Source organism: Athene noctua, chromosome 9, assembly GCF_965140245.1.
Source record: "Athene noctua chromosome 9, bAthNoc1.hap1.1, whole genome shotgun sequence".
NCBI classification, from domain to species: Eukaryota; Metazoa; Chordata; class Aves; order Strigiformes; family Strigidae; genus Athene; species Athene noctua.
In genome coordinates this window covers 20,368,120-20,392,433 of record NC_134045.1, presented here as the reverse complement: position 1 = coordinate 20,392,433, position 24,314 = coordinate 20,368,120, and the positions used below count along the sequence as shown (strand labels likewise).

The 24,314-nt window shown below is 40.4% G+C and overlaps 1 protein-coding gene across 1 annotated transcript in view; it reads left to right on the top strand.

Annotated features, from left to right (window-relative positions):
• Nucleotides 1–1,957: 1,957 nt before the first annotated feature.
• The window catches only part of ADAMTS18 (ADAM metallopeptidase with thrombospondin type 1 motif 18), a 79,951-nt gene continuing 57,594 nt past the window's right edge, over nucleotides 1,958–24,314 (top strand). The window contains exons 1-3 of the mRNA XM_074913293.1: nucleotides 1,958–2,139; nucleotides 2,300–2,378; nucleotides 4,243–4,559. Coding sequence (XP_074769394.1) covers nucleotides 2,038–2,139; nucleotides 2,300–2,378; nucleotides 4,243–4,559 — 498 coding nt within the window. The 5' untranslated portion in view covers nucleotides 1,958–2,037. The remainder of the gene's footprint in view (nucleotides 2,140–2,299; nucleotides 2,379–4,242; nucleotides 4,560–24,314) is intronic.

The window sequence follows — 24,314 nt, the reverse complement described above, 5'->3', positions numbered from 1 at the left end:
GGATCTTGATTGACTCAGGGAGCAAAGTATGATGTTGTCTGAGCATGTTAACTGATCGGTGTTGCTGCCTACAGGCCAGGAAAGGTTGGGGTCCCCTGCCTAATGCCAACTCAAATTTGGACACATGTCATTTATAGTCATGCAAAGCAATGTTGCATTTTTTTCTTCTTCTTTGATCATACTCAGAAACTATAAATCCCCAGGGTGAAATCTTAACTCCACAGAAATCAAGAGCAAACCTCCCCTCAGTGGTGCTGGGTTTATGGTGAAAGTTGTCTTTTTCTTTCTTAAACAATTCTTGTAATTGCTAGAGAACTGTATTTATTTCCCTCCCCTCAGCAAATAAAATGTCAGTCTTCACAGTCAAGTAGTCTTCTGAAAACAGTCAAGTCTGTTCAGGGTGTTGAGGGCTGATAATAAAATTACAGCCCAATAATTTTGTGTTTTTCTCTTATTATCTGCAATGCACAGCATGTTTTATGTGTTCTGCTCCACTGGGACCATCGTAAACCTGTAGCCAGCTATTTCATTTGGATATACTCAGTGGGAGGTGACAGGTGCATCATTACAAAAAGATCTTGAAACTTTATCACAATATATTCAGCAGGGTGATAATGTAAAACCCACTGGGAAATAGAGAGAGGCGAAGGAGAAATTCCACACCTGGGAACTTATTTAATGTTTAAAGACAGGAAATGCTTTAGAAGGGAAAATATCTCTGATCTGTCTAATCCACTGCCCCAAACTAGTTACCACGAAACCCCTGGTGAAGGAGGCAGATAGAGGAGATGACCTCCAGCTCACCTCGGCTGCCATTGTACTCTCCAGCTTGTGTGCCAACGGGAGCAGCGAGGCACCTCAAATTGACACAGCTACCATTTATTTTCATGGTGTGACCCTGGGACAAGGAAGATTTTGAGTGAGATTGGACTGAGACACATACTGGAAAACTCTCTAGCTCAAAAGGGAGATCATGAGGTGAGGGACACTTCTCCAAGCGTAGCCAAAACCATCAGAAACAAGTTCTGTCTTGATTTCCAACCTGGACCAGTCCCATTCACTTCAATACTTCAGTTTCCTTTCAGATTATTTAGATCTTTGATCCCGCACTGAAGTTTTCTGTAGAAGAGAAAGTGTAACCTAATAGCTTAGACCAGAGTTAGTCGAGACCAGAACCCGGTGCTGCACTTGGCTCGGTACATGTCACAGCCGCTGTGTGAAAGTCAGCTCCTTTATGGGCATCGGTGTTCAATATTCAGTGACTGGGCTTGGCCACCGCAGCTGTATTTTCTTCCCAGGCAACCGAATCTTCGTTTGATTTTGTTTGATTTCTTTGTTTGTTTCCCCATGAAGCAACCTTTAAAAATAACAGCAAATAACCAAGTGAATGGTGCTTTGGCAGCTGAGTGGCTGGTCCTGGACTCAGCTCCTTCTCCCGGCATCACCAGGAAAACCCCGCTCCTTTTGATTAAGCCCCGCGGGCCGCCCCCCCGGCCCCGTTTCCGCGCCCCTCCCGCCCCAGCGCCGGTCCCCCGCGCTCTTCGCATTCCGCCGCAGGTGTGCCAGCGCCGGCGCTGCGCTGCCTCGGCCCCGCCGCTCCCCGCGGGGTCCGGGGGGGTGTCGGGGGGGGGGGGGGTGCCGCACGCCACCCCTTTTCCCAGGTGCCTCCCGCCTGCGCCCGGGAGGCCCGGCCCGGCCCCGCCGCCTCCCCATTGGTCCCGCCCGCTCCGCTCCGCGTCGCCCCCCGGGCGGCGGCCGCGCCGAGACGCGGCGCCGGAGGCAGCGCTGCCCCGCGGCGGCGGCGGCGGCGGGTTAAAGCGTGCGCGCCGGCGGTGGCGGGGGCGAGGGCGCGCTCACCTGGGCGCCGCTCCATGGGCTCCGCCGCCGCGCACGGCGGGGGAGGGCGTGGGGGCGGGGGCGCGGCGAGCCGGCCGCCGGAGCCGCTGCGGGGCAGCGCCCAGGTGACCATGCGGGGGAGCGGGGCTCGCCCGCCGCACGCCTCGGGGAGCGGGTAGCACGCCAGGTGCGCGGCGGAACATGGACTGTCTCCTGCTTGTCGTCTGGACTTTACACGTCGCGGTTCTCGGCGGCAGCTCCATGCGACTCCCGACTCTCCCGTGGCTTGGAAGCACTGTAAAGGCAGGTCGAGAGCACTTTCTCTTGCAGTCGCCTAGTGTACTTTCATACCAGGTTACTGCACGGTTTCTCGTGCCTTGTCTTTCTGCCTTCCCTTGACAAGTAAATCTCGCCCAATACTCCTTTTCTCTCTCTCTTTTTTTTTTTTTTTTTTCTCTTGCAGACCCTTCAGCTGTGCTGCCTCTGTTGCATGTCTCATGCAGCAACTTTAACCAGTGACAGCATCAGTGCATTGAATCATGGTTTGTATAGCTCTTTCTGTGTCTGTGTATATGAACATTTGCATGGATGCTTTTTTGTTTTTTTTTTGGTGGACTGAGTAGTGAGAGGGAAGAAGCCACAGTGTTCGGGGAACATAAAGCAAGTTGGCTGCTGTGAAATAGCTAACCATGGGCAGAGATTAACTTGTTAAACCCTGTGTGCAAAAGCTGAAAGTAGCAATCTGGAACAGGGAAGCAAATGAATGAGATAGTAAATGCATTCACATTTACATGTGCCATTGGAAGGATGAATGTGTATGTAGCCCCAACAACAAAACCTCGTGTGTCTGTTAGGGAAACAATGAGACAAAAGTAATGAAGAGATTTGAGTGGGAGAATGGAAGAAGCTGTGCAATGCAGGCTAAGGGAAAACTAACCTGGAGGGAAAGGAAGCGTGTGAGTGAGAGCTCAGAAGCTGTTTGTTCCCAGCTTGCAGAGACTAACACTTAGATGCTGATGACTTTGGGAAGTTTGAAGTGCAGTATATGCTTTTTATGGGGTGCGAGTGGAAACAAAGTACAATAGAGAACCACACCAGGGTGCAGAAAGGAAAACCCTCTTGCACCCTATCGTCTGCTCACTGGGGGATTCCCTCTCTCCAGCAGCTGCTTGCATTTTTTGGCTACCAGCCTGCTTAGTCCTCAGCTTCTGCCGTTGATTAGCACCACTCAAGGAAAGTGAAAGTTCTTGATGTATTGTTTCCACTGTCTAAGGAAAACTAACCTATCTCTGGTTGTGTCTTAATGTGCGTCCAATAAAGTCTATTCAGGCAAAGAGATAGATAGTTATTGTAACATCTCTTACAACACAAGAAGGAGGGTGTTTTCTTCTTTAACGCTGTTATTTCAATTTAGGAAGAGAAATGAATTGTTTTACTGTCAAATGCATGGAGATTAAGTGTTCACAGAGAAATACAGCTCAAAAATGAAATGGGGTTGGGAAGCAGTTCATTCACCATAATTACTCTCATAACCAGGAATAGGTGCAAAGGTCCTAGTTCAGCAAACGGCTAAAATTCAGACCCAGCTTCCAGCATACAAGTGATCCCTGTATGACTGGGTCAACAGCAGTGGTAGGGTACTGCCAGCTAGGCACCTGCTTGTACAGCTAGCTGAACCATGGCTTCTATTTCTTCCTTTCTTGGGTGGTTGTGAGTAGATCTTAGTCTTCTCCTCACAAATAGTTTTGTACTTTTCCATGTATTTTATCCAAAACAATAAACTTCTTTGACACGCAATTAGCAATGGCTGACTAAAGGTTATTAGGTAGGATGTAATCTCCTTCTGCTGAAGGTCGGTTACAATTTGAAACCCAGTCTAATCAAGTCACTACAAAGAGATGAGGTCTCACTCAGTTAAGGCATTAATAAATTAATCCTTTAATCCATTTGAACAAGTGGTACAGTTCTACAAAGTCTCAGTCCTGGTTACCCCTACAGTGATATAATATTTGCTGCATTCTTAGGAAAGGGAAAAAACTCTCAAGCTAGAGCAGCCTTCACATTTGACAGCAATTAATACAGGGGGAGGGGAAAATCTACAGATCTGCTGGTGATGACAAATGTCTTCAGAAGAGCGATTGTGGGAATGTTCACAGCTATGCTAGTTAGTCTGTACCTCTCAGTGGGGCAGAAAGGAAACAAACACAGTTTGAGAGCCCGTGTGACTTACAGGGGTGAATTTATGCAGTCAAGACTATACACGCATAGCCTGCAGAGCTTTCAGGCCATTCCCTAGATGAGGGAATGCTTCATGCCATAGTGAAAGCCTGATGCTTACCATGGTAGAATGATACTTACCTTACTTGTTGGATACCAAGGCTGATGGCTAACTTTTTATCGTTACAGATTATGTGTTTGTGACACCTGTCAAAGTGGATTCCAGTGGATCGTACATTTCACATGATGTTTTGCACAGTACTAGGAGAAAGAGATCAACTCAGAGTTCAAAGAGTTCCTTGCACTACAAATTTTCAGCATTTGGACAGGAACTTCACTTAGAACTTAAACCTTCAACCATTTTAAGCAACAGTTTTATTGTCCAGGTACTCGGGAAAGATGGAGTCTCAAATTCTCAGGAACATGAAATTGAGCAGTGTTTCTACCAGGGATTTATAAGGAATGATAGCACCTCTTCAGTAGCAATATCTACATGTGTAGGCTTGGTAAGTGTTTATTTAAAACAAATCAGCTTAAAAGTATTTTCATACATGGAAGAGTAGCTGAAGGTATGTAATTAATATAATATTCAGGATACCGTCCACCAGTTGGTGAATTTCCTAAAACCACGACTTGCTATTGCATTTAACAGGAGAGGTTTAGTTGTAGCCAATGAACTGCATCACACCCTTTGTATTTTTTGATCAGTCTTTCGGGGGGGAAAAAAACAGAAGACCAGTTGGTAGTGCTAGTAATTATCCCATAGCAGTTTTCATTTGTTATAGTTTGTGATAGCTTATACATTTTTGCTTGCTTTTCTTGCCTTTGTGAATGACTATGAATAAATAAAAAAAAAATCAATCCATAAGCTTGTGGAAAAAAAAAATTATATCTAGGTTTGTCAACTGCTTTAAGAAAGGGTGAATTTCCTAGCTCAGCAGGAGTTATGAACCAAGTTCCTCTCATTTCCATTGATGATTCCAGCCTTATTTGGGTTCATAAGCCTTGATTAGTTGATCTCTTATGAATGTGTTAAATATTATCATCACATATTTTTCATTTATGGCTGTCATCCAAATTCATGAAAAATTATTACTCACAAATGATTTTTTTAAAACTACACTTGACAGTGCTCATTGGCTGCAGAGAAGTCTTTACTGATGTAATTCAGAAGAATATTCTACAGAATTAATAGTTATTGATGTCTTTTAGGCTTAAGCCCTTGCACTTGCAAAGCAGTCTTCTATGAATGCAGATTAAAGCAGTGACATTTAAGTGTTAGGTATAGGAGGCTATCTGTATGCTTTGTGGTTAACAAAGGTCCAGAGGATATGTTGGGTCACCCTCTAGAAATCTGTTTTGCAAAGGTACTTGTCCATGAGGGCTATTAAGCTGTGTGACCAGACCAAAAAAAAAGGAGCACTTGAGACACCCAGTGTTTCCTTTGAAATAGTAATCAGTGACTTGAGAAGAGGGTGGCTCATTAGGAAGAGCTGTTGAATACTGATAACTGGTTGAAGTAGTCTGGATTATGTTTTGAATGCTCTACTTCTTTCTTTCCTTTTTTTTTTTTTTTTTTCCTCAGCAAGTTAGAGAAATTAGTATCTTATAGTTCATTTGAACACTTGTAAATGTGACTTTGGAGCAAGTGCCAGGAACTGGAACAAAGCTTTCTTCAGTTGTGTTTGTAGTGCTGAACTGTTAATATTGGATGTGTTCAGTTGTTTCTGTGGAAGCTTCATTTTCACAACTGCTTATTTATTCAGAAAAAAAAATGTTTTCACTTATTGCAGTGTTTGTCTTTTCCTCTAAGAGAAGCGTTCTACCTACACACAGCAGTTACAGTTTGGGTGATCTCCCCTGTTTGGTCACGTTCTGGTTTTTAACATGTTTTATGAGCTAAGTGAAGCTGGGCTTGTCAAGTCTTGTCTGGAGAAGGAAGGTTCACGTCTGCCTCAGGTCACAGAGAAACAGAATGTGGTGATCTTAACTGAGACTGAAATGGATCTTTTACCACTGTCTCGACATAGAGATTGTTATGACTGGTAAGCTTCACTTAGGAAAGGTCCAGGAACTGATCAAAAGAGAATAAATATTGTGGCATGAACAAATTTATTAAGGCAGAACCTTTTTCAGTACCTAGATTATCACCAATTAGAATCTCTCTCTTCCTTTAATCAGTTCCAAACATCAGTAGATTTCACCTTAAATTGTTATTTGAAAATGGTAAATGAAGTAAACTCTCCTGCAGAGCAGATGTCACAAATAAAGTGTAATTGTTCCTTTCTCCCTATCTATTAATTTCTGTGCACCTAATGAATCCCAGGCAAATTACCAACAGGATTCTTAGTCTTTTAGTTTGCAAGGCTGCCTTCTTAAAAATGTGTCGTCAGCTGTCTGTAATGACAAACACGTCATTTTTTTACTGTGATTCAAATTCAGTAATCATATGTTAAGTCTGGACACTGTGCTCTGATCAAGAGAACCTTGTGAATAGCTTCTATATCCTCTTTGCACCAACTACTTTTGTCACTTGGTTGCCCTTCTTTCCTATTTGCTTTGTTCACTGCAATTAAACCGAAAGTGGTGTTTCTTCTATATGGTTGGTAGCACTAATCTTTCCATTGTTCCTTTCATTAGCAATAGCTTCTCTACAATAAAACTGCAGTGACCCATTCTTTCAAGCCTGGAACACCACAATGTGATTTGGAAGCAATTGCGTTTCAATAGACTACAGGGACTCTTTGATCTAATTTTTTGGATGACCTAGAGTATTCAGTCATTCAGCTGTCTGTTATCTGCCATTGCCTGCAGAGTAGACTTTTGAGAGAGTCTATATGAAATGGTTTGTTAGGCAGGATGACCTTAACTTAACACTGGAAAGGAGCAAGAATTTGTTGCTTTGGTATAGATCTGTTAAGAGATGTGTGTATCTTACTCATGTCTTAATAGCTCAGTTGACAGTAAGGCCCCACATTTTTATGCTGATTTGTTGATTTGAGACCAAATGTTTCCATTACTCAACACAATTTCCTTGATGTGTCAGAAGGCAAAACTGGATCTATGCTCTTTATCTGAGTAAGTACTTTAATACATTAAGTTAGCATTTTAGGAGAATGCATACAAATTTACTGTGAGTACTGTCTCTTGCCTTTTCATCATCAAAGTGTTTAGGTGCTTTGATTTTCAACAGGAAACTTGCTTTCTTCTGTCTTCTGCCCTTTCCTGCTTCAGTCAGCATCCTTTACTTGCTGGAGCATCTGTTATGCATCAAGAAAGCTGTGGGTTTTATTTTTTTAAAATGAAATAATCTTGTATGAAAGAAATCTTGTTCAGATCTTTGTAAGTGTCTGTTTCACCATCAGGCATTGAGTAGCAGCATCATACTTACTTAGTGATAAAAGAGTATGACAGAATTATTAAAATTCAGGCTTATTGTTGTACATCACACATATTTAATCAGTCACTTTATCAAAAAAAGCTCAATAGGCAGATGTACTTTATAGACTTTCAGAAAAATGTGTGCTGGACTATCTGTAGAGAATATGATACATTCCTTCCGAAGAAGTTGTGATAATTTTTTCATTTTCATATATTTTGCAATACATTCTCACTCTCAGGGGTGGTGTTTTGGTTTTTTTTTAACTCTTACAACTTTGGGTCAGTGAGTTAATTTATGTTAGTAAATCCAAAACTAGTTTTTCTCTTTGGCATCATCTTAATGTGGCCCAAATAAAAACTCATTGCAAAATTTTCAACTCCCTTCTCCACTGATATTCATTATTACTTTTAATAAAGCTCTTCTGTTTTTTGAGCATGACTTCCTGGAGTTTCCTTCAATCCCTTGTGCTCTCCCAGTTAATATAGCCAGGCCACTGGTCTTGCTGCTTCATCTTCTGTTTGCATTCTCTGATTCAAGCTGTTTGTTCTCCCCAAATTCAAATTATTTTTTCCAAACTTCTGACTTGACCTAATGCTCACTTATTTTAATCATATGTTTTCATTACCATTATTAGTAAGTAATATTACTTATAATTGCCTTCAGCTATCTAATTTGGAGACAAGACAGACTATGCCAAATCCATAGAATGCAGGGTTTTTTCAGTTTTTCTGAAGGAGATGGTGCTGGCCACTGTTAGAATAAGAAATTGGTTTTAGGACTTAATCTGTGTGGCCATATCTGTATTCCTACCTCATTCCTCTTGCACCCTTGCCCATTCTCATCCACATGTCGTGCTATCTCATCTGCATTAAAAACAGGTACCTATTGTAGGTTCACTATCTCTAACTCCACTTCCATGATGACATTGTCTCTAAAAGCCTTACTACTGTCTTCCTACTCCGTGTATAAACTGTGTGTTGTTTGTCTCTCTTTATATGCTAGCTTTTGTCTCCTTTCTGTCTCCTTATCTTAGGTCTATGTATACGTAATCTCTTGTATAAAGTGACTCGTTTGCAGTCACACAGTAAATCAGGGCAGAATACAAGAGAACCTCAGAGTTGTCAGTAGTCCAGTTGTGTCCTACAGACATTCTTAGAAGTAATTTATAACTGTGCATTTAAGAGCAGAAGTCACATTCTCCTTGTGAATAAGAACTCTCTCTTACAAAGTCAAACAAGTTTACACTATAGCCCAATACACAACATAGAAGATAGTGAACATAATGAACGAGTAGTTTATTCTGTAGCATTTGTGGGGATGTTGCTGCTATTTAGTGGAGGAGACAGGTGAGGGTATATAGCAAGTACAAAACATGTGTGCCCAGAAGAAAGAAACATACGTACAACATAAAGGAACTCTCCTACCATTACACTGCAGAGGAGATATGCGTGTGTATTTTGGGTTGGAGAGAAAATCAGTACAGTTCAGTGGAACAGTTCAGATCTCTTAAAACTGTATGATACACACTTTTATTGTTGAGGCCAAATTCAGCCCTAAGCAAGTGCGCTGGCATGGAGGCCTGAGAGGCTGCACCTGCTTACACTGGTGGTGAATGTGGGCCATTCTCTCCCTTTTATTTATGTACCTCAATTAGAAGAGTGGAGTCAGCTTCATGCACTAGCTAGTGCCCTCCTTTGTTTTTCATAAGATGTGATTGAATCTTTCATTATAAGGGGCCTCTTTCTCTTGTCTCAAGTTCTGTTATGTTTGTTAGTGTCTAGTCAAGGGAAGAGAAAGAGGAGGGAAGGATGAATCATGTTACACTCACTGAGCTGTCAGAGGAGTCTACAGCTGGAGAAAGGGTTAGATGTAGCACTGAGAGATAAACAGGAGATGTATTAATTCAGTGGAAGTTGTGTGTGCATGTCTGAGGGCAGGACTTTGCTCAATGTATCAAAGAAGCCACAAAATTAAAGCTTCTTAACGCAGTCTGGCCACCTAAGAGGCAGGCAGGAAAAGCAACTCATGTACCCATTCTTTGTAGTCATTTAATTGCACCCTGTATTAGCATTATTTAAGTTCATGCTAACAACAGCCTCTTATTTCTAGAGCTCACACTTTAAGTCCAATTAAATATGTTGAGACAAATCCCAAGGTCTTTATACAGACAAACTCCCATCAAAATCAGCGAGCCAGACTGCTGGTAAAAGTACTAAATAATTGATGTTTGCAATGAGGCTCCTTTAGAAACCTACAGCTGTAAAAATAGGACAAAATTTGGCCCGGTGGGAGCTTGAAGAGAAAGTAAGTACAGAACTAGTGATTTGACTCATTCTCAAAACTATTTTTAGTCCATCCACAAATTCTACATTTTCTGCCATTATACCAGCACAACATGAACAGTGTCTGGCATATGAATTCTTTGTCTTTTGTTGTATTCACACACCATTATATCTCCATCCTTTATAAAACACAAACTGTTTTATAGGATCATAATTTTGTCCACTGTTTTAATGGACATTTTGCCATTATTTACTCCATGATATAGTAAAGATTAATATAAGAATCTTTACAAGGAGAATGGCGTGACAATGGGAGAAAGCCATATTCTTGAATATATTTTAAATTATACTAGACAAATACAAGACACTGTTTTTGGTCTCAGCATTGAATTGACTGCTGATGGGGAATGACTTGTGTGATTAGATTATTGATTGCCCTTCTCCATATCTGTCTGATAAGCTTTCTGTTTAACTCTGGCTTTAGCTCTGCAAGACAAAGACAGTATTATCTCATGCATTTTGACCCTATTGATCCCTGATGGGTAAGAAATGGAATTAAAGAGGATTAATGATGGAGAAATAATCTGCTTCTGCCGGACAGGAAAGGTAATAGAGGCTGTATTTCTTCCAGGTTTAATATTAAGAAATCTGGAAAATACTTTGAGGAAACACTGTGTCACTGAGAGCACTTTGACCCCATCAGCCTGAACACAGTGGGCTGTAGACATAGAAAAGCTCACAAGAGTGCCCACAGGAGCTGGTCCTCTCAGCCATCTTTGCCCGCTCCATTATTGTTCAGCTGGCAGTAAGATCCTGGAAATTATTCATCAGTGTATTTCAGAGCAGACTTCAGGCTGTTGCAAGCACCGCAGCACTGCTTGCACCCTTAAAGCAGCTCCAGAAACACGGAGCCATCCGTATGTACGTAGATAGGCAGTTCATCCTGGCCTTTCTAGTTAAGCAGCAGTCTCATCATAACTTGTAAAGGAATTAGTAGGCTCTATCTATACTTGAAACATCAGCATTTTTCTTGCTGTAGCAAAGTCTCCACAAAGCTTAGTTCCCACACTTTCCCTAGTCCATTAGAGAGAAGCTTATAGTCAAATGCCCTCCTAAGGGTCAGGAGAGGATGACCTGTCTGCACAGACTTGACCCCTTCATAACAGGATGTCTTTGATGTAAATGAGGATTTTTATTTTAAGCGCCACTATTTTCATTTGGATCATACCATCTCTGCTGCTGAGATGCACATATTCTCTCTGCACAGCTGTGAACTGCTGAACGTCTGAAATACTTCTCTTTTAGAGGCAGATTCTAATAACTAATAGGAGCTTTCGGTCACTAATAATTAACCTAAACAAGGTGCTATTTCTGTCTTTTTCCCCTTCTTCCTCCACTTCAGAAGTGTTTGAGGAAGATACCAGATTTGTAGACCTGGAGTGTAAAGGCTTTTGTTTACCCAAAACACAATGACAGCCTGTGAAACTGTAGTTCAAGTCAAGCTCAAGCAGCCCACTCCTAGAGCTTTGTACCTGACACATAGCAGCAGAGCGGAAAGCCCAGGAGTATCTTGGTTGTGCCCTGGCCCTGCCTCACAGCCCACTTAATTTGAGCAAACAGTGGTATCAAAACTGTTCTTAAACCCTTTTTTTTCCCCCCCCGAGCCTACTCCCTCCTTAGCCTCTCTGCAAAACCAGTGCCCTGATTATGATGACAGCTTTGTGATTTGCTCACTTGTACTCAGTTGGGAACTTGACTTTGAGTCAGCATAGGCTGCCCAGTCATAACTGGTCTGGACGGTCACTGGGATTTCATAACCAGCTCTGTGATTCCCTCGGTCATTTTGGCACCTACAGTTTTTGTCTCTCACTGTTGTTTTTAAGTCTACAAGACATTTAAGATAATGGTTGCTAATTTGCAACTTTTTAGGGAAGGGTTTGTGTTTCTGATGCACGTCATGTCGGTAGATTGATCGCTGGGACTGCTGTCCAGTACTGCAGTGAGAGAAGGATGGAGGTCTAAAGACTGTTTTCAGTGTCTGTGGCTTTGAAATTTGCACTCCATGAACGGGGACAGGATAAAAGCTGTGGGGGCCATGCTAGACAAAGGCATCCAGAGCTGCGATGCCAATAATATATCAGTCAGTTCTTTAAGACAGTTTCAGAGCTATTTGCTTCAGATTTCATTCTCTCCTGAGCATGAGTTGTTGACTTAAAGATATACAGCTCTCTAGGGATTTTCTGGAAAATACCTGCTTTCTCTTTTTGGAAGTTGCAGTGTCCAGTGATAACCTGACACCAGCCTCACTAAAGTCATCAGAAGTGTTCCCTCTGACTTGACTCCCAACCACATACAGAAGCTGTTAACTCTGCATGCTTCACTTTGTAATGGCCTTCTCTCAGTGAGTTGGCAGGAGAAGGGTTAAACTCAGTTATCTCTGCAGTGAGAGCTAGCAGTGGACCTACAGTTTTATCAGCTGAAACTCAGACGTCAGTATATTTTTTCTAAAAACCACTCATTTTGTGTTAGAAAGGCTCTGACTAGCCCTTAAATGGTATCTGAATTGAACTTTAATGGATAATTACATTACAAACAAGGTTTTCCTCTGTCTTTTTGATCATGTCACTGGGAGCAGAAATGTTGGTTCTTTCTTGCCTTTTCTTATCCCATTTTAATCCCAATTCTGTTGCTGCAGGTCTACCATAAATTACAGTATGCTAAAGGAATTTCCTATTGATTTGCTCTGACAGTGATTTGACCAGCTATGTGAAAAGCTGATGGAAGCAGAACTTATCTTTGGTTCAGACAGTAGAGCATTGACTAAAGCTTCGAAATAAACATTTACAGAAGAAACCTGAAATCATAATGCCTTGCAGCTCAGCACAATTTACAAACATGTATTAATTAAGCTTCAGTACTGGCTTTACTGTTAGAGGAGAACAGCATCCTGGCTCATAATAGGTTGACATCAGTAACCTTTTATTGTTTATCATGCTCGGAAGTCAGTAAGAATGAGGGTGAAGAAATGTCAAATAATCAGGTCATATGCAAGTGAATGAGTGTTGATGGTTGAAGCTCAGTACCGTGGGAACCATTATTATCCAAAGTAATTTCTGGAACATACAAGTTAATTTCTTTTTTACAATGTTAGTTCATAAACTAGGGAAATCTGCAAACAAGGTGTACAGTCAGATGAAAATCCTTTTCCTGAATCTCATATGTGGCTGCCCAGCTAGTTGCTGCCAAAAAACAGTAAAAGAAAAAGTTTGATGTCAAAGATAATAGGTCTTGAAGTTATTCTTAGTGGAATAACAAGGCTCAGCACAAACCTGCTTAATAGGAGAGGAAGCTGAGGCAATAAAGTGATATTTACTTGCACAGACAATAGGGTGTTGCCTTTTCACTCTTCTGTGGCATTAGCATTTCTAGCTGCCTCACTATGTACACAGCAAACTCATGGCTTTATTCTTTGAGGACTGGATTCTTGCTGTTCACAGTGGGATCACTTGAATGCTAGTGCCTGCCTGCCTAATATATGTTAATTGAAGGACTTTTGTGTCTCAACATCTTTATTAATATTAATGGAATGAGATTTTTAATGGACCTATACAAAATATGCTTGACCTAGCTTGAGCCCTCACTTTTGTTTTTACACTCTGCAGCACAGTGTGGCTTCCAACTAATTTAAGAAGGTAATACTATATTCTGTGGCAGAATACACAAACTAATGAAACATGGATTATTCCTCAGATCTGCAGTTTCTTTGCCATGAGATATAGAATTTATATAACACAAGAATATAATTAGGGGTTTTTTTAAATCATGAAATTAAAAACAGATTTGCATATTTTTCATGCAAATTATTACACTCTGATGAAAAGAGTGAGCATTTAAAAATAATTCTATCTTGAGCAGGCTTGTCTTATGCCACATACTTATTTTCTTAGGAAGAAGTCATCAAAACGAGTCTTAAAGTTAGGCTAGACTAAACCTCAAGAAATATTTCAAATTAATATTGTAATTAAAGTATAATCTGGTCATGGTGAGGGATAGGTATAAATGATGTAACAGAGTGTTGGAGAAGAAATTTGAAACTCCTCTAAAAATGTGGCTACCCAGTTTCATTTGTTGTTAAACTTGACAGAATGTTATGCTATTTGTTTTGTGAGATGCAAGTATAAATTGAAGATTAAAATACCAATCTTGGGGTAGGGCTGAGGTGAATTTTTTGCAGCCCACTGTTGATGATTACAATATGAAGAAAATGCTTCTGTCACTTTTGCAGGTTTTTTTGCTACTTTTCCTGACAAAAGATTATTCCTTAGTCAGCTCTACGTTACATTGTTTGCAGTAGAGATCTGTGAAATCACTGTAGAGACCAGCCTACCACAACAGTATCTCCAGCCTCGTTTTTTTTTTTCACTGTTTGCTGGCTTCTCTTCAAGCTAGAAGCCATGCTGAAGGCCATATGGATATTTTTTGCACTTCCAGCATTACATATTGGTTATCAGGTTGTTATCCTGCCTCTAGCAGCAAAAGCTTGAGCAAATGGGTGGAAAAAAGACAATTTCCAGGCTGAGACACAAGTGAGCAGCTGGTGTCTACTGATTCCTGCAGCACAGTATCTTCCACTCTCATTACAGGTATTTGCTAGTTTATGTCTTCATCTAAAGCTTGTAGTGAGTAAAAAGTTTTATGCTGACTGTTGTGGATCAGAACCTGACCTTAGGAGAGTTCTCTTTTCATCCGCCCTACATCATTTTAGCCCTTGAGTCAAGAGGCACACCATTTCTTTGGGAAACATTACTACAATTACTACTTGGTTTAGAAAAGACATTTTGCAAATGGAAAGTATCACTGGTTCATTAAGAAAATGAAGCATCAGTTTCTGCTGGCAGACCCCAAAACACATCTTGTACATAATCCAAGGTGGTGCTCTATAATCCAGTATCACTGAATCAGAAGTGGGGTGGGGGAAAATGGCTTGCTTGAAGGGCAAAGAAACCCATCTGCAGGCTGACCCTCTGTTGCTCTCATGGCCCGCTCGGACTAGTAACAGCCAGGAGTGAAATGAGGTGGTTTCCCAGAGAACTAGCTGCTGCTACTGCTGCTAGAAAATGCATTGAAGTGCTTGGCATCTGGTGCCTGCAGCTGCCAGATACTTTTCAGTGCACTAATGCCAACTGTTTTCATTCTGCTATGCTGCCAGAGTATTATGACAGTGAAGGAGTAAAGGAAGCTCAATGGCCACCAAAAAATACAGCATCAAGAGTAAATGTAAAAAGGTTACTTGGCCTAATTTCAATCAAGTCCTGATAAAGTCAAGTCTTGGCATTGGTAGTGAAAGAGCAAAGAAGCTTTTGAGGCTTGTTTCCCTTGTTAGACAGGAGATTGGACCACACATTTTTTGACCTACAAAAACATTCAAGGATATTATCATTTGTCATCCTGGGAACACATGTAAGAGGCAAGATTTCATTCATCTTCTACTCTTGGTAGGAGAGCCAAATAATTGCAGAGAGGACAGCATATAGTCTGTACAGAAATAGTTAATTGATTCCTCTGATTCCTGTGATTCCTCTGCTTACCAGAGTCCTGGGGGGTCATTTTAACTGCCTGAGGCACAGAGTCCTGTGGGTCTCACTTAATGAAGACCATGCATGAACCCAAATACAGGGTGGGAGCCATGACAGAACAGCGTACAGTTGGCACCATGTGTCATTGGACATCAGACTAATGGTATGGTGACAAAGCCTTGCTTTCTCCATCAGCCTGTGTGGCAGATGAAATACCAATGAAAGGACAGTTTGGACCAGAAGCTGAATCAGAAAGAGAGGCTGATAGATTATCATAGGCAGTTAAAGCTGGAAACAAAAACGTGCCAGACTTTGGTCTTGGTCTATGAATATTGCCCAGTTTAAGTTACAGATTGGGTTATAGTGCCATGAGAAGTTTGTTTTTGTTGTAATTTTCCAAGTATTTCTTGAAAACTAGCTTTCTGGTGTCCAGAACAATACCACAGCACTAAGTCAGTTGGAAATAGCTTGAGGGCTGAGGGAGTAGTATATTTTTTTTTGTTGTGGCTGTTCACATGATTTATTTAATAATTTTAAAGATTACAGTTTGGGAAAGTCAGGGACATGCTCTAATGTGAGAAACAAAACTGAAGGAAATGTTATTCACCCAGAATGAAGGTCTGTCTTCTGCAGACTAGCATTTGTGCGTAGCAAAGTTTGCTCTACCTCCGCAGCCTTACTTCTGTGTTAGGTTTAATAGAAGATGGGGTTACGTTTTCAGCTCACCCATGGGGTTTCTGCATCCTCATGGGGTTATGTTTTCTGCTCACCATCAGCCTGCTCTGAACGGTGCCCATGTGCTCCAGAACACCTCCATGGATATGCCACATGCCCTTAATGACAGCTTAGCCTCTGAACTGCACTTGTTGCATTTTACTTGCTGATAAAAAGGAAGAAAAATTTATATATACATACATACATATCTATATTGATGCACTGAATTGGTGCCAATCCTTTGATCTTAATTTTATAAAGGATAATGCAGCTCAGTATCCATTGTCTGTGAAATACTAATATATCTGTATTTCCATAAAGTTGCACAAGTCAGTGCTCTTTACAGCTGTTATCTCTTCTGCCGTTCAACAACTATATTACGTGCTAGCAAAACAGTAAATAACATTTAAATTAACATGTTCATGTTTGTTCTGGGAAGGGGCTTACATTTTAAAGAGAAGGTTGATATGTTTTGTCTCCTGATTTTTGTAGTAAATGGATGGATGTAGGGTTATTGCAAAAAATGATCATGTAGAGGATGTATATCAGTCTTGCATGACTTCTATCATTATATGTTAAAGGAATAAGTCACTGTAAGTCTGTAAATTATCTTATAAAATTTACTTTTAAAAAAATCAAATATATTTCAGATGAAATTTGTAAGAATTAGTAATAGTATAAATAATTGGAAAAAATATGAAAGTTCAGTGTCCTACTCTATTCCTTTCAACAGGTTCAGTGGAGTTTTATAAAAAGAAGCTCTGGAGAGGGGTGATCAAATGTGGAAAATTGGGCAGAAAGCATTCCAACAGGATGGGGAGTGTAGTTTAAACCCTCTCTTATCTTACCAGTGTTCTTGTGCATGCTAGCTTTCCACAGCAAGATGTTTGATTGATTCATAGCAGCTGATGGGCAGTTTAAAATTACAAAGCTTTCAATTTCCTTGTTCCTGACAGATAAAGAGGGTGGGCATTTCCTGATTATATGGTATACATTCAAAATATTTAAGTTCCCCATGGTGCTATTTGTGACTAATTCACTTCCATAGCACATTAACACTGCTGGTTTTATGCTGTGGGAGGAGTGTATAGTGTAACACGCTGTGAAGAGAGGAAATGTTTCACAACAAGAGGTCCTTCTGGCTTTTCCTCTGTTTATGTTACCACCTGGAAAGAAGAAAAGGTGGAGTAAATGACTGATGATCCAGGTGGATTGCATGAACAGTCACATCTTTAGTCATGACACATTAAGCTGGGCAAATTCACACTGAGAAGTGGCAGGATTGCACTTCAACTCCTGGAAGCACATATAATCCTACGCAGGAAAATGTGTAGGCACAAATAGGGCTTGACTACTTCATGCTGGTAGTCTTTTGGCAGGCAGTGCTCCTTGAGTGGCCACTGAGCAGCCAGATTATTTTGGGGCCAAGTCAGGGATACACTAAGGTGAGAAACAGGGGCTTGAGGACAGGCTATAGCAGAGAAGTTAGAATCTGAGAATGATAAATCAGTGGCTGTGCAAGCGACACAAAGCTTCCAAGAATGGAAGGACCCCATTTTTCACTTTTCATGCTCACTTTTGTAATTCTTGCCATGAAAGTAGACAAATTATCTCTTGTGTATGGGAGCTGGTGTGCTTTGCGCTACTTATTTGACTCATGCAGCACTTGTCAGTAAACCAAGTGTATCCTGTTTTCTAAGGGCTCAAGTTATAACAGCAGTTAAACTGAGCAGCACTTCTCTCGAGTTGCACCTGAAGTCCACAGAGAGCAACTGCTGGCTGCAGTGTGGCATGGAGCAAACTTAGGTCTTGTGTTCTGTGGTGTCAGGATGGAGCAGACAGCACACTCAGGCCCTGGCACTAGGAACTATATATGAGATTGAAGTGTCTGTAACTCACGAAGTCCCCTGATGTCCCAGAGCCTCTGTGACCCTGACAGCACATTCCTTTTCTTGGAGCTTGGAGCTTTTTTCTTAACCTATGCTTAACCTGACCTTTGCTTAACCTACTGTTCAGTAGATTCATTGCAGAAAGAAGGTCAGGCTGCTTAGGAAATTTTGCCTCCTAAATCTTCTGCTGATTTTTTTAACCATCCTTTTATAACTTTGCAGCATGCTGAGCTGTCAGCAAATTCCATATAATTGTATCTCACTTGACTTTACTGCATTTTTGTTTTAGTTAGAAGGCATACAGTGTTCAACATAGTGGCAACATCTGTGGCAATAGATTTCTAGGTTTCTTAGACCAATTTATTACAAAGAATATCTCGTAGAAGAAAAAGTTGCTTTCAGGCACAACCTTCCTCTTGCCACTTTATCTTTCCTATTTCCTGAGATCTCCACGATTATCCCAGGGTTACTTAGTTCTTTGGTGTTCCATAGACTATTTTGAGAGCCCAATATGTAAGGTAGCGTGCTGAAAACATGCTACTGTAGAAATGCTTTCATGAAGAAATGCTATTTGCTTGCTTGAAAATCATAGCGAATGGTGCTTGCTGACACAGGAATCAAAACCCTCCCTTCTTGGATCAGTTTCTGTGGGACTCTGTAGAAATGGGAACCTTCATGTCCTCTCCTCAGCTGCTGCTTTGTTGTCTGTTCTCATTTCTGATTCTCAGAGGTGTGTAATAGAACTGATTTCTTTAATGAAAAGACATAAGTAAATGCTCCCACACCATCTTTCATGCTTAATTCTAAAGACACATCCCTGGTAAACATAATTCACAGGCTTATACTGAATTCTGCTTATAGTAAAATCAGTGTAACCTTTCATGACCAGTTTAGTTCTGCGGGTCTATTCAGTATGTACAAGTCACACATGGATCTGAATATGTGGAAGCTGTTGTGTTAACACTCCCAATGCTGGTTTAGACTTGTATGTTGTACTTTGACCCTGTCAATAGACAGGATGTCAGGAGACATAAATTGATGTATGGTGTTGAAGAATGGATTTATCTCACTTCATGCTGAAAATCTGGACCAATATTAAGGTAGTATTATTGTTTCCATTTTAAGACAGTTATGTTTTGTTTCATACCAAACCAGGACCTCTTTGTGACAGTTTTTGCATGTCATCAGTTACTTCTGCTACAGAGATTTCTGTAGTTAGAAAATTGTACTGAAAATTATTTCTCTTCAAACTTTAATTTATAATAATATTTAAAACTTTTCTAGTCTGGGACAAATCCACCCAGGTTTCTTGCTTTTAATTTCAGTACCGTTACACAAGTTGAGCAGTTATAGTATGCTCACCTCTGTGCATCATTCTCTTAAAACAGAAGCACAGGCTACTTTGTGGGAGAGAGGAGTGTGCATGGGTGTACACAGTTTTAAAGCAGGACAAGGATTAGTGCAATATGTCTGAGCACTGCTTATTGGCTACAAGTAGGAAAACAAAGCATCTTTGGACCAATGCTATACTTGGCAATATAATATTGTGAAGGCAGGTTTCGTGGCTGTAAATGATACCTAAAAATATGAGTCTTTTTCATAACATGGAATATCGATGTAAGTTGCTACATTTATCTTAGCAAATAACTCCTTACTCGCCCATTGTAAACTAAGATCTGGACGCTAAGGATACTTGTACAGTTTGCATGGTTATCTAAATGTTACATGGAGTTGCCATTGTACAGGTTTCTTAATGTTGTGAAAAACTGAGAAAATGGTGAGGTCTCATTTTAACTCAGTGGATCTTTGGGATGATGCTGACCTGTATTTCAGGTTTAATAGTATGAATTGGACTCAAGGTTTTACTGATTTGCTGTTTCTTGGGGAAAAAAAAAAAAAAAAAAGATTCAGACACACCTAGGCTGCTGTCATGTTTTAAAGAGGTGATTAAAGCAAAAGAAGATGAAATTTATTCTTTCCTGCTCCTCCTTTCACAGTGATGCTAAGTAATCATTTTTTACATGCCTATAGAGAAAGTGTAGAAAGCATTATAGCAAGGGAATTCCTAGTTATGAGCAAACCTGTCGACCTTCTCAGACTCCAGTGAATGTGACTGCGTATTTCTGGGTCCCATACCATGTAACATTGTTCCTGCGAGTGGGGTAACACGGCAGAAGCCCATCCAGGGATGTGCTGAGGGACAGATTGTGGGCAGAGCTCTGTTTGAGGAATGAATCTTTGAACAGAGCACTTGTCAGCGTGGAGCCCAGCTAGGTGGCACATACTTGGCTATGCTGTGACCTCTGTGCTTAGTGCAGCTGGTCACTGGATCACAGCTCAAGCTACTGAGTGACATCACGAAGGCTGGGGCTGCAGTTTACAGTGAGGAAGATGGAGGCATTTTAATAGAACAACCCAACTGGGGTCAAATGTTTAGAGACCTTCACAAGTCTCTCTTGAGCATTTACTGGGTTGATTACAAAAATCCTGCCTATAAAACTGAGAAATAAGGAACAGAGAAGCTGAATTGCTGGAGAACTGGGAGTTTAATCCAGATAACCCAGGCGCCAGCCTGACATTCTCACTCTTGGGCCATCTTTGCTTGTTTTCCATTCCCTTAATGGCCTAAGCTCTTTTGTTCCCCTCCCTTTCTCCTTCCCACATAGATATTTCAACATATGTATATGTCTGTGTATGTGGAATATCAGCAAAGCTGATACTTTGCTCCCTACAGAGTTCCTTGTGACCACTCTCTCATGTAACTAATCCATAGCAATGTATACTCCAACAAGGAAAATTAAAAGGTTGGGAACCACTGACCTAACTTCTTAGTAAGCAATACAGCTGGCAATCAGATGTAACTCGAGCTCCTCGTTATTGGAGCTGCCCGAGCTATTCATAGCAAAGTAAAATTGCTATGGGAATTGAGCTGGATTTATTTTGTTTGAATGCAAATTATCCCAGGTCAGACAGGCTCAGATCTTCTGCCCCCTCAAATTCATTTGCATCAAATCTGCCAGGCTGAAGCTTTTATCTGGAGGATCTTCACTGGGGAAAAGTGGTTATGGGTAGTAAACTGCCACTGTCTAGAGCATTTGCTTTGGAGCTTTGATGCAGTCAGTGTAACTCACTCTGAAGCCAAGACCTCTGAACAAAGTGAAGGGTCTACCATCAGCTAGCCCTGTGTGGTGTCCAAGTGCATTGGGTAAGTGTCTCTATTGGCTGCAACTTCAACAGGGTGTCTTGTAAGAGAGAGGGAGTCTTTCAGGCTTGTCTGCCACTCTCACTCATAATATGAAATGTTCTGAACGGCCCAGCTGCCAAAGTCCCATCATCACAGGAAAAGCTGCGTTTTCACTAAAAACCCCCAACTTTGATTCTAATATACATGATCATAAAGGGTAAAAAACCCTCTTAAAAACTCAGTTGAAAATAGTTCAAGAAATCAGAAAGCAAATAAAACACCAAAGCCCTTCAGCATTATTTTAAAAAAAATCTCATAATTTATAGTGTTGTTTCCTGCAAGGCCTGATACATGACTTTTAATGTTTGGGGTTGCATGTCTGATAGGGAGGAATGTTCCTGATGAGAAACACTCAAGCAAGCATCTGTTAATGCTAAGTACCTATGGAAAAGAATTTCCAAGTACTGATTTTAGTTATCTATCATTAGTTCATTTTCTGTGTCACTATGCCCTAATCTTACTGGTTTTGCCTTTATCACAACTGTAGGACCAGAAGATTCATTAAGAAGGCATGCACTTTCCCTAAAATATTATTACCTCTGAATTCCATCCACATAAAATCGATTAGCTGTACACAAAGGAGGAGGAGAAGCTTGCCAGAACATTTTCATTGCACCTAATCCTTCAAGCAGCATGAATAATTCATAGCAAACCAACCTTGGGGTGAAATTATGCCCTGTCCAAAGGTCTGTTAAAGATCTAGGCATCTTGAAGTCACATTTCAGAGATTTAAGAGGAACATAAGTGGTGCTTTTATTTTGTGCTGTTACACAGAATGAGAGGACAGAGAGGGCTGCATTTGCTATGCCTCAAATTTTCCAAAAGGTACACCTCTTACACTTTAAAGATTCACTTAAAATGTGCACTCAGTTATGTGGGATGCTAGACTAGGGGACTAACTAAACTACCTTCTGAAGTCAGTTGTTCTGCCATTCTTGATGTACTGTAAGCAACTAATCAGCTCTAAGACAGCACATGACAAATAGCGGGCTGCCCTTCTTAGGAAAAGTGAAGCATAAATGTGTTCATAAAACAATCCCGCTGTTTCCTGTTTGCTTTGTGATGGACTTCAGAACTGTCATAACTAATAAAATATCTAGATTTTATCTTACAGTTGCAGGGATTTGCTTAAACAGGCCATACCCAAGTGCTTGTACAGTTACCAAGCCTAAATTTGAGCTGTTGGGTTTAGCTAATTGTTTTCCAGAACCATTATAACAAACCAGAGAGCCATACTGATGGAATCATTAATGAAGTGATCTCAAATGCAACTTGTAAACCTTTAGCACTTAAATATTATTAGTATGTAGTTAGTGTCATAATGCTGTAGTTTACATTTTAGTATTTTTCTTCTGTTCATTTATCATGTCTACTTCTGTTTTTTTCAAAAAAAACCAAAAAACATAAGAAATGAGTGAGCTCACGTACTGACAAGCAAGTATTTAATATGTGGCAAAGCAATCAAATTTGTGTTAGTTCTAGAATATCTCATTACCCTGCAATAAACACCAATTTAATACATTTAAATACCAATGTGACTGGTTCAATTACTTTAAGTGGAGGAACAAATAAGAATATTTCCTTATTTGCCATATGTTGACAGAGGGTTGCATAAAGATGTTTTAAACAAGTTCAGTCAACTGCAGAAATACAAAGAAACTATTCAGAGATAACGCTGTCTTTGTTCATATAGGAATAATTAAAGACATGCAATTTTGTTACCTTGTTTTAATAATTGCTGAATGTTCTGCATAACACTTCTTTTGAGCAACCAAACAGAGTAGTCTTTCATGACTAACTCAGACTGGCAATTTAAATATCATACTTTCTGTCAGATCCTCAGATAATAAAATGCTGTATTGTTAAGAACTCTTAACATTTTACATTTGCAAGAAATCTATATTATGTTAGAAAACAAAATAAACTGAGTTATTTTTGTGAGTCACTGAAATATAAAGAAAAATGTGATTTGCTGTACAATTTTCAAATCAGAATAGGCAACAAGTGATTCTAATGCTTCTTTCATGATAAAAATATTTTAGTGTCTATAAAGGCCATTAACTTAACCTAAACATTTGCTGTGGTACAGAGCCAGATATTCCAATCTGGTGAAAATCAGTAAAGGTCTGCTGAGGTTATTCTTATCAGCCAAGGACCCAGTCCAATAAAACATTACATTTGTACTTCCCTGACTCCAGGCTAGTCGTCAGTAACTGCCCATGTACAGACTTGATGCTTTTTTGAAGGATGGGTGAATTTGTTTGGCAAACATAAAAGCTAGGGAAAAGTTTAGTTAACTTAAATTCTCTCTTTCATTTAGTGTGTTCGCATGCCTTTGTGCTGCCTGGTTTGGGATAGAATCAAAAATGAACATGCTCTGAGTTTTACTCGTGGGATTTCTGACTTCAATAATACATGTGTATTATTGGAAACCTCATGAGAGTCCATTCTCACTAGTTTCCCAGAACATTTTCTTTCCCAAATTGGTATAAACGCGCTCTGGAAATGCTTGCAGAGACAATGTTCAGCTCAATGGGAGCTTAACACTCTTTAAAAGTCAGTCATTTATTTAACAACCTGTGTATGGATTTAGGGTCCAGACTTTTCACTTTTTGTTGGACAATCATGGATCGTGTCCTTGTAATGTCTCAGAACTTGCTTAATTTACCCAGTGCTTCAGTGACACGGGCACATCTGTGTGAAGTGCCCTTCTGAGGGGGACAGAAAGAGCATATGGAGGCAAAATACACTCAGCTATGTTAGCTGCTGCTGTCCCCTTTGCAGTTACCACCCAGAAAAGGGGCTGTAGGTCATAGCCGAGAGGGAATGAACTTCTTTAATTACCATGATTTACTGCCAGTGGTTTGGCTGTTTGCTCATGATGCTTCCCGAGAGTAAAGATATCTTTCACCTCAGCAACACTTTATGCAATTCGGTTCCTTCTTTCTGCTTTGCCAGATATGTTGCTTGTCATTTTTTTCTACCTAATTTCACATCTTAATTTGCTCATTTTGATTATATTTTCCAGAGCATTGACATTTTGACCCTAACCTGAGAGGTGCTCAATAACCCATCTCTCAAAAAGTCAGTGATATCAGGTATCTACAATTTGAGGTCAGGCTGTACTATACTGCTGGCTATAATTCTTGGAAGTAGTTTTGCTTATGACTGTAG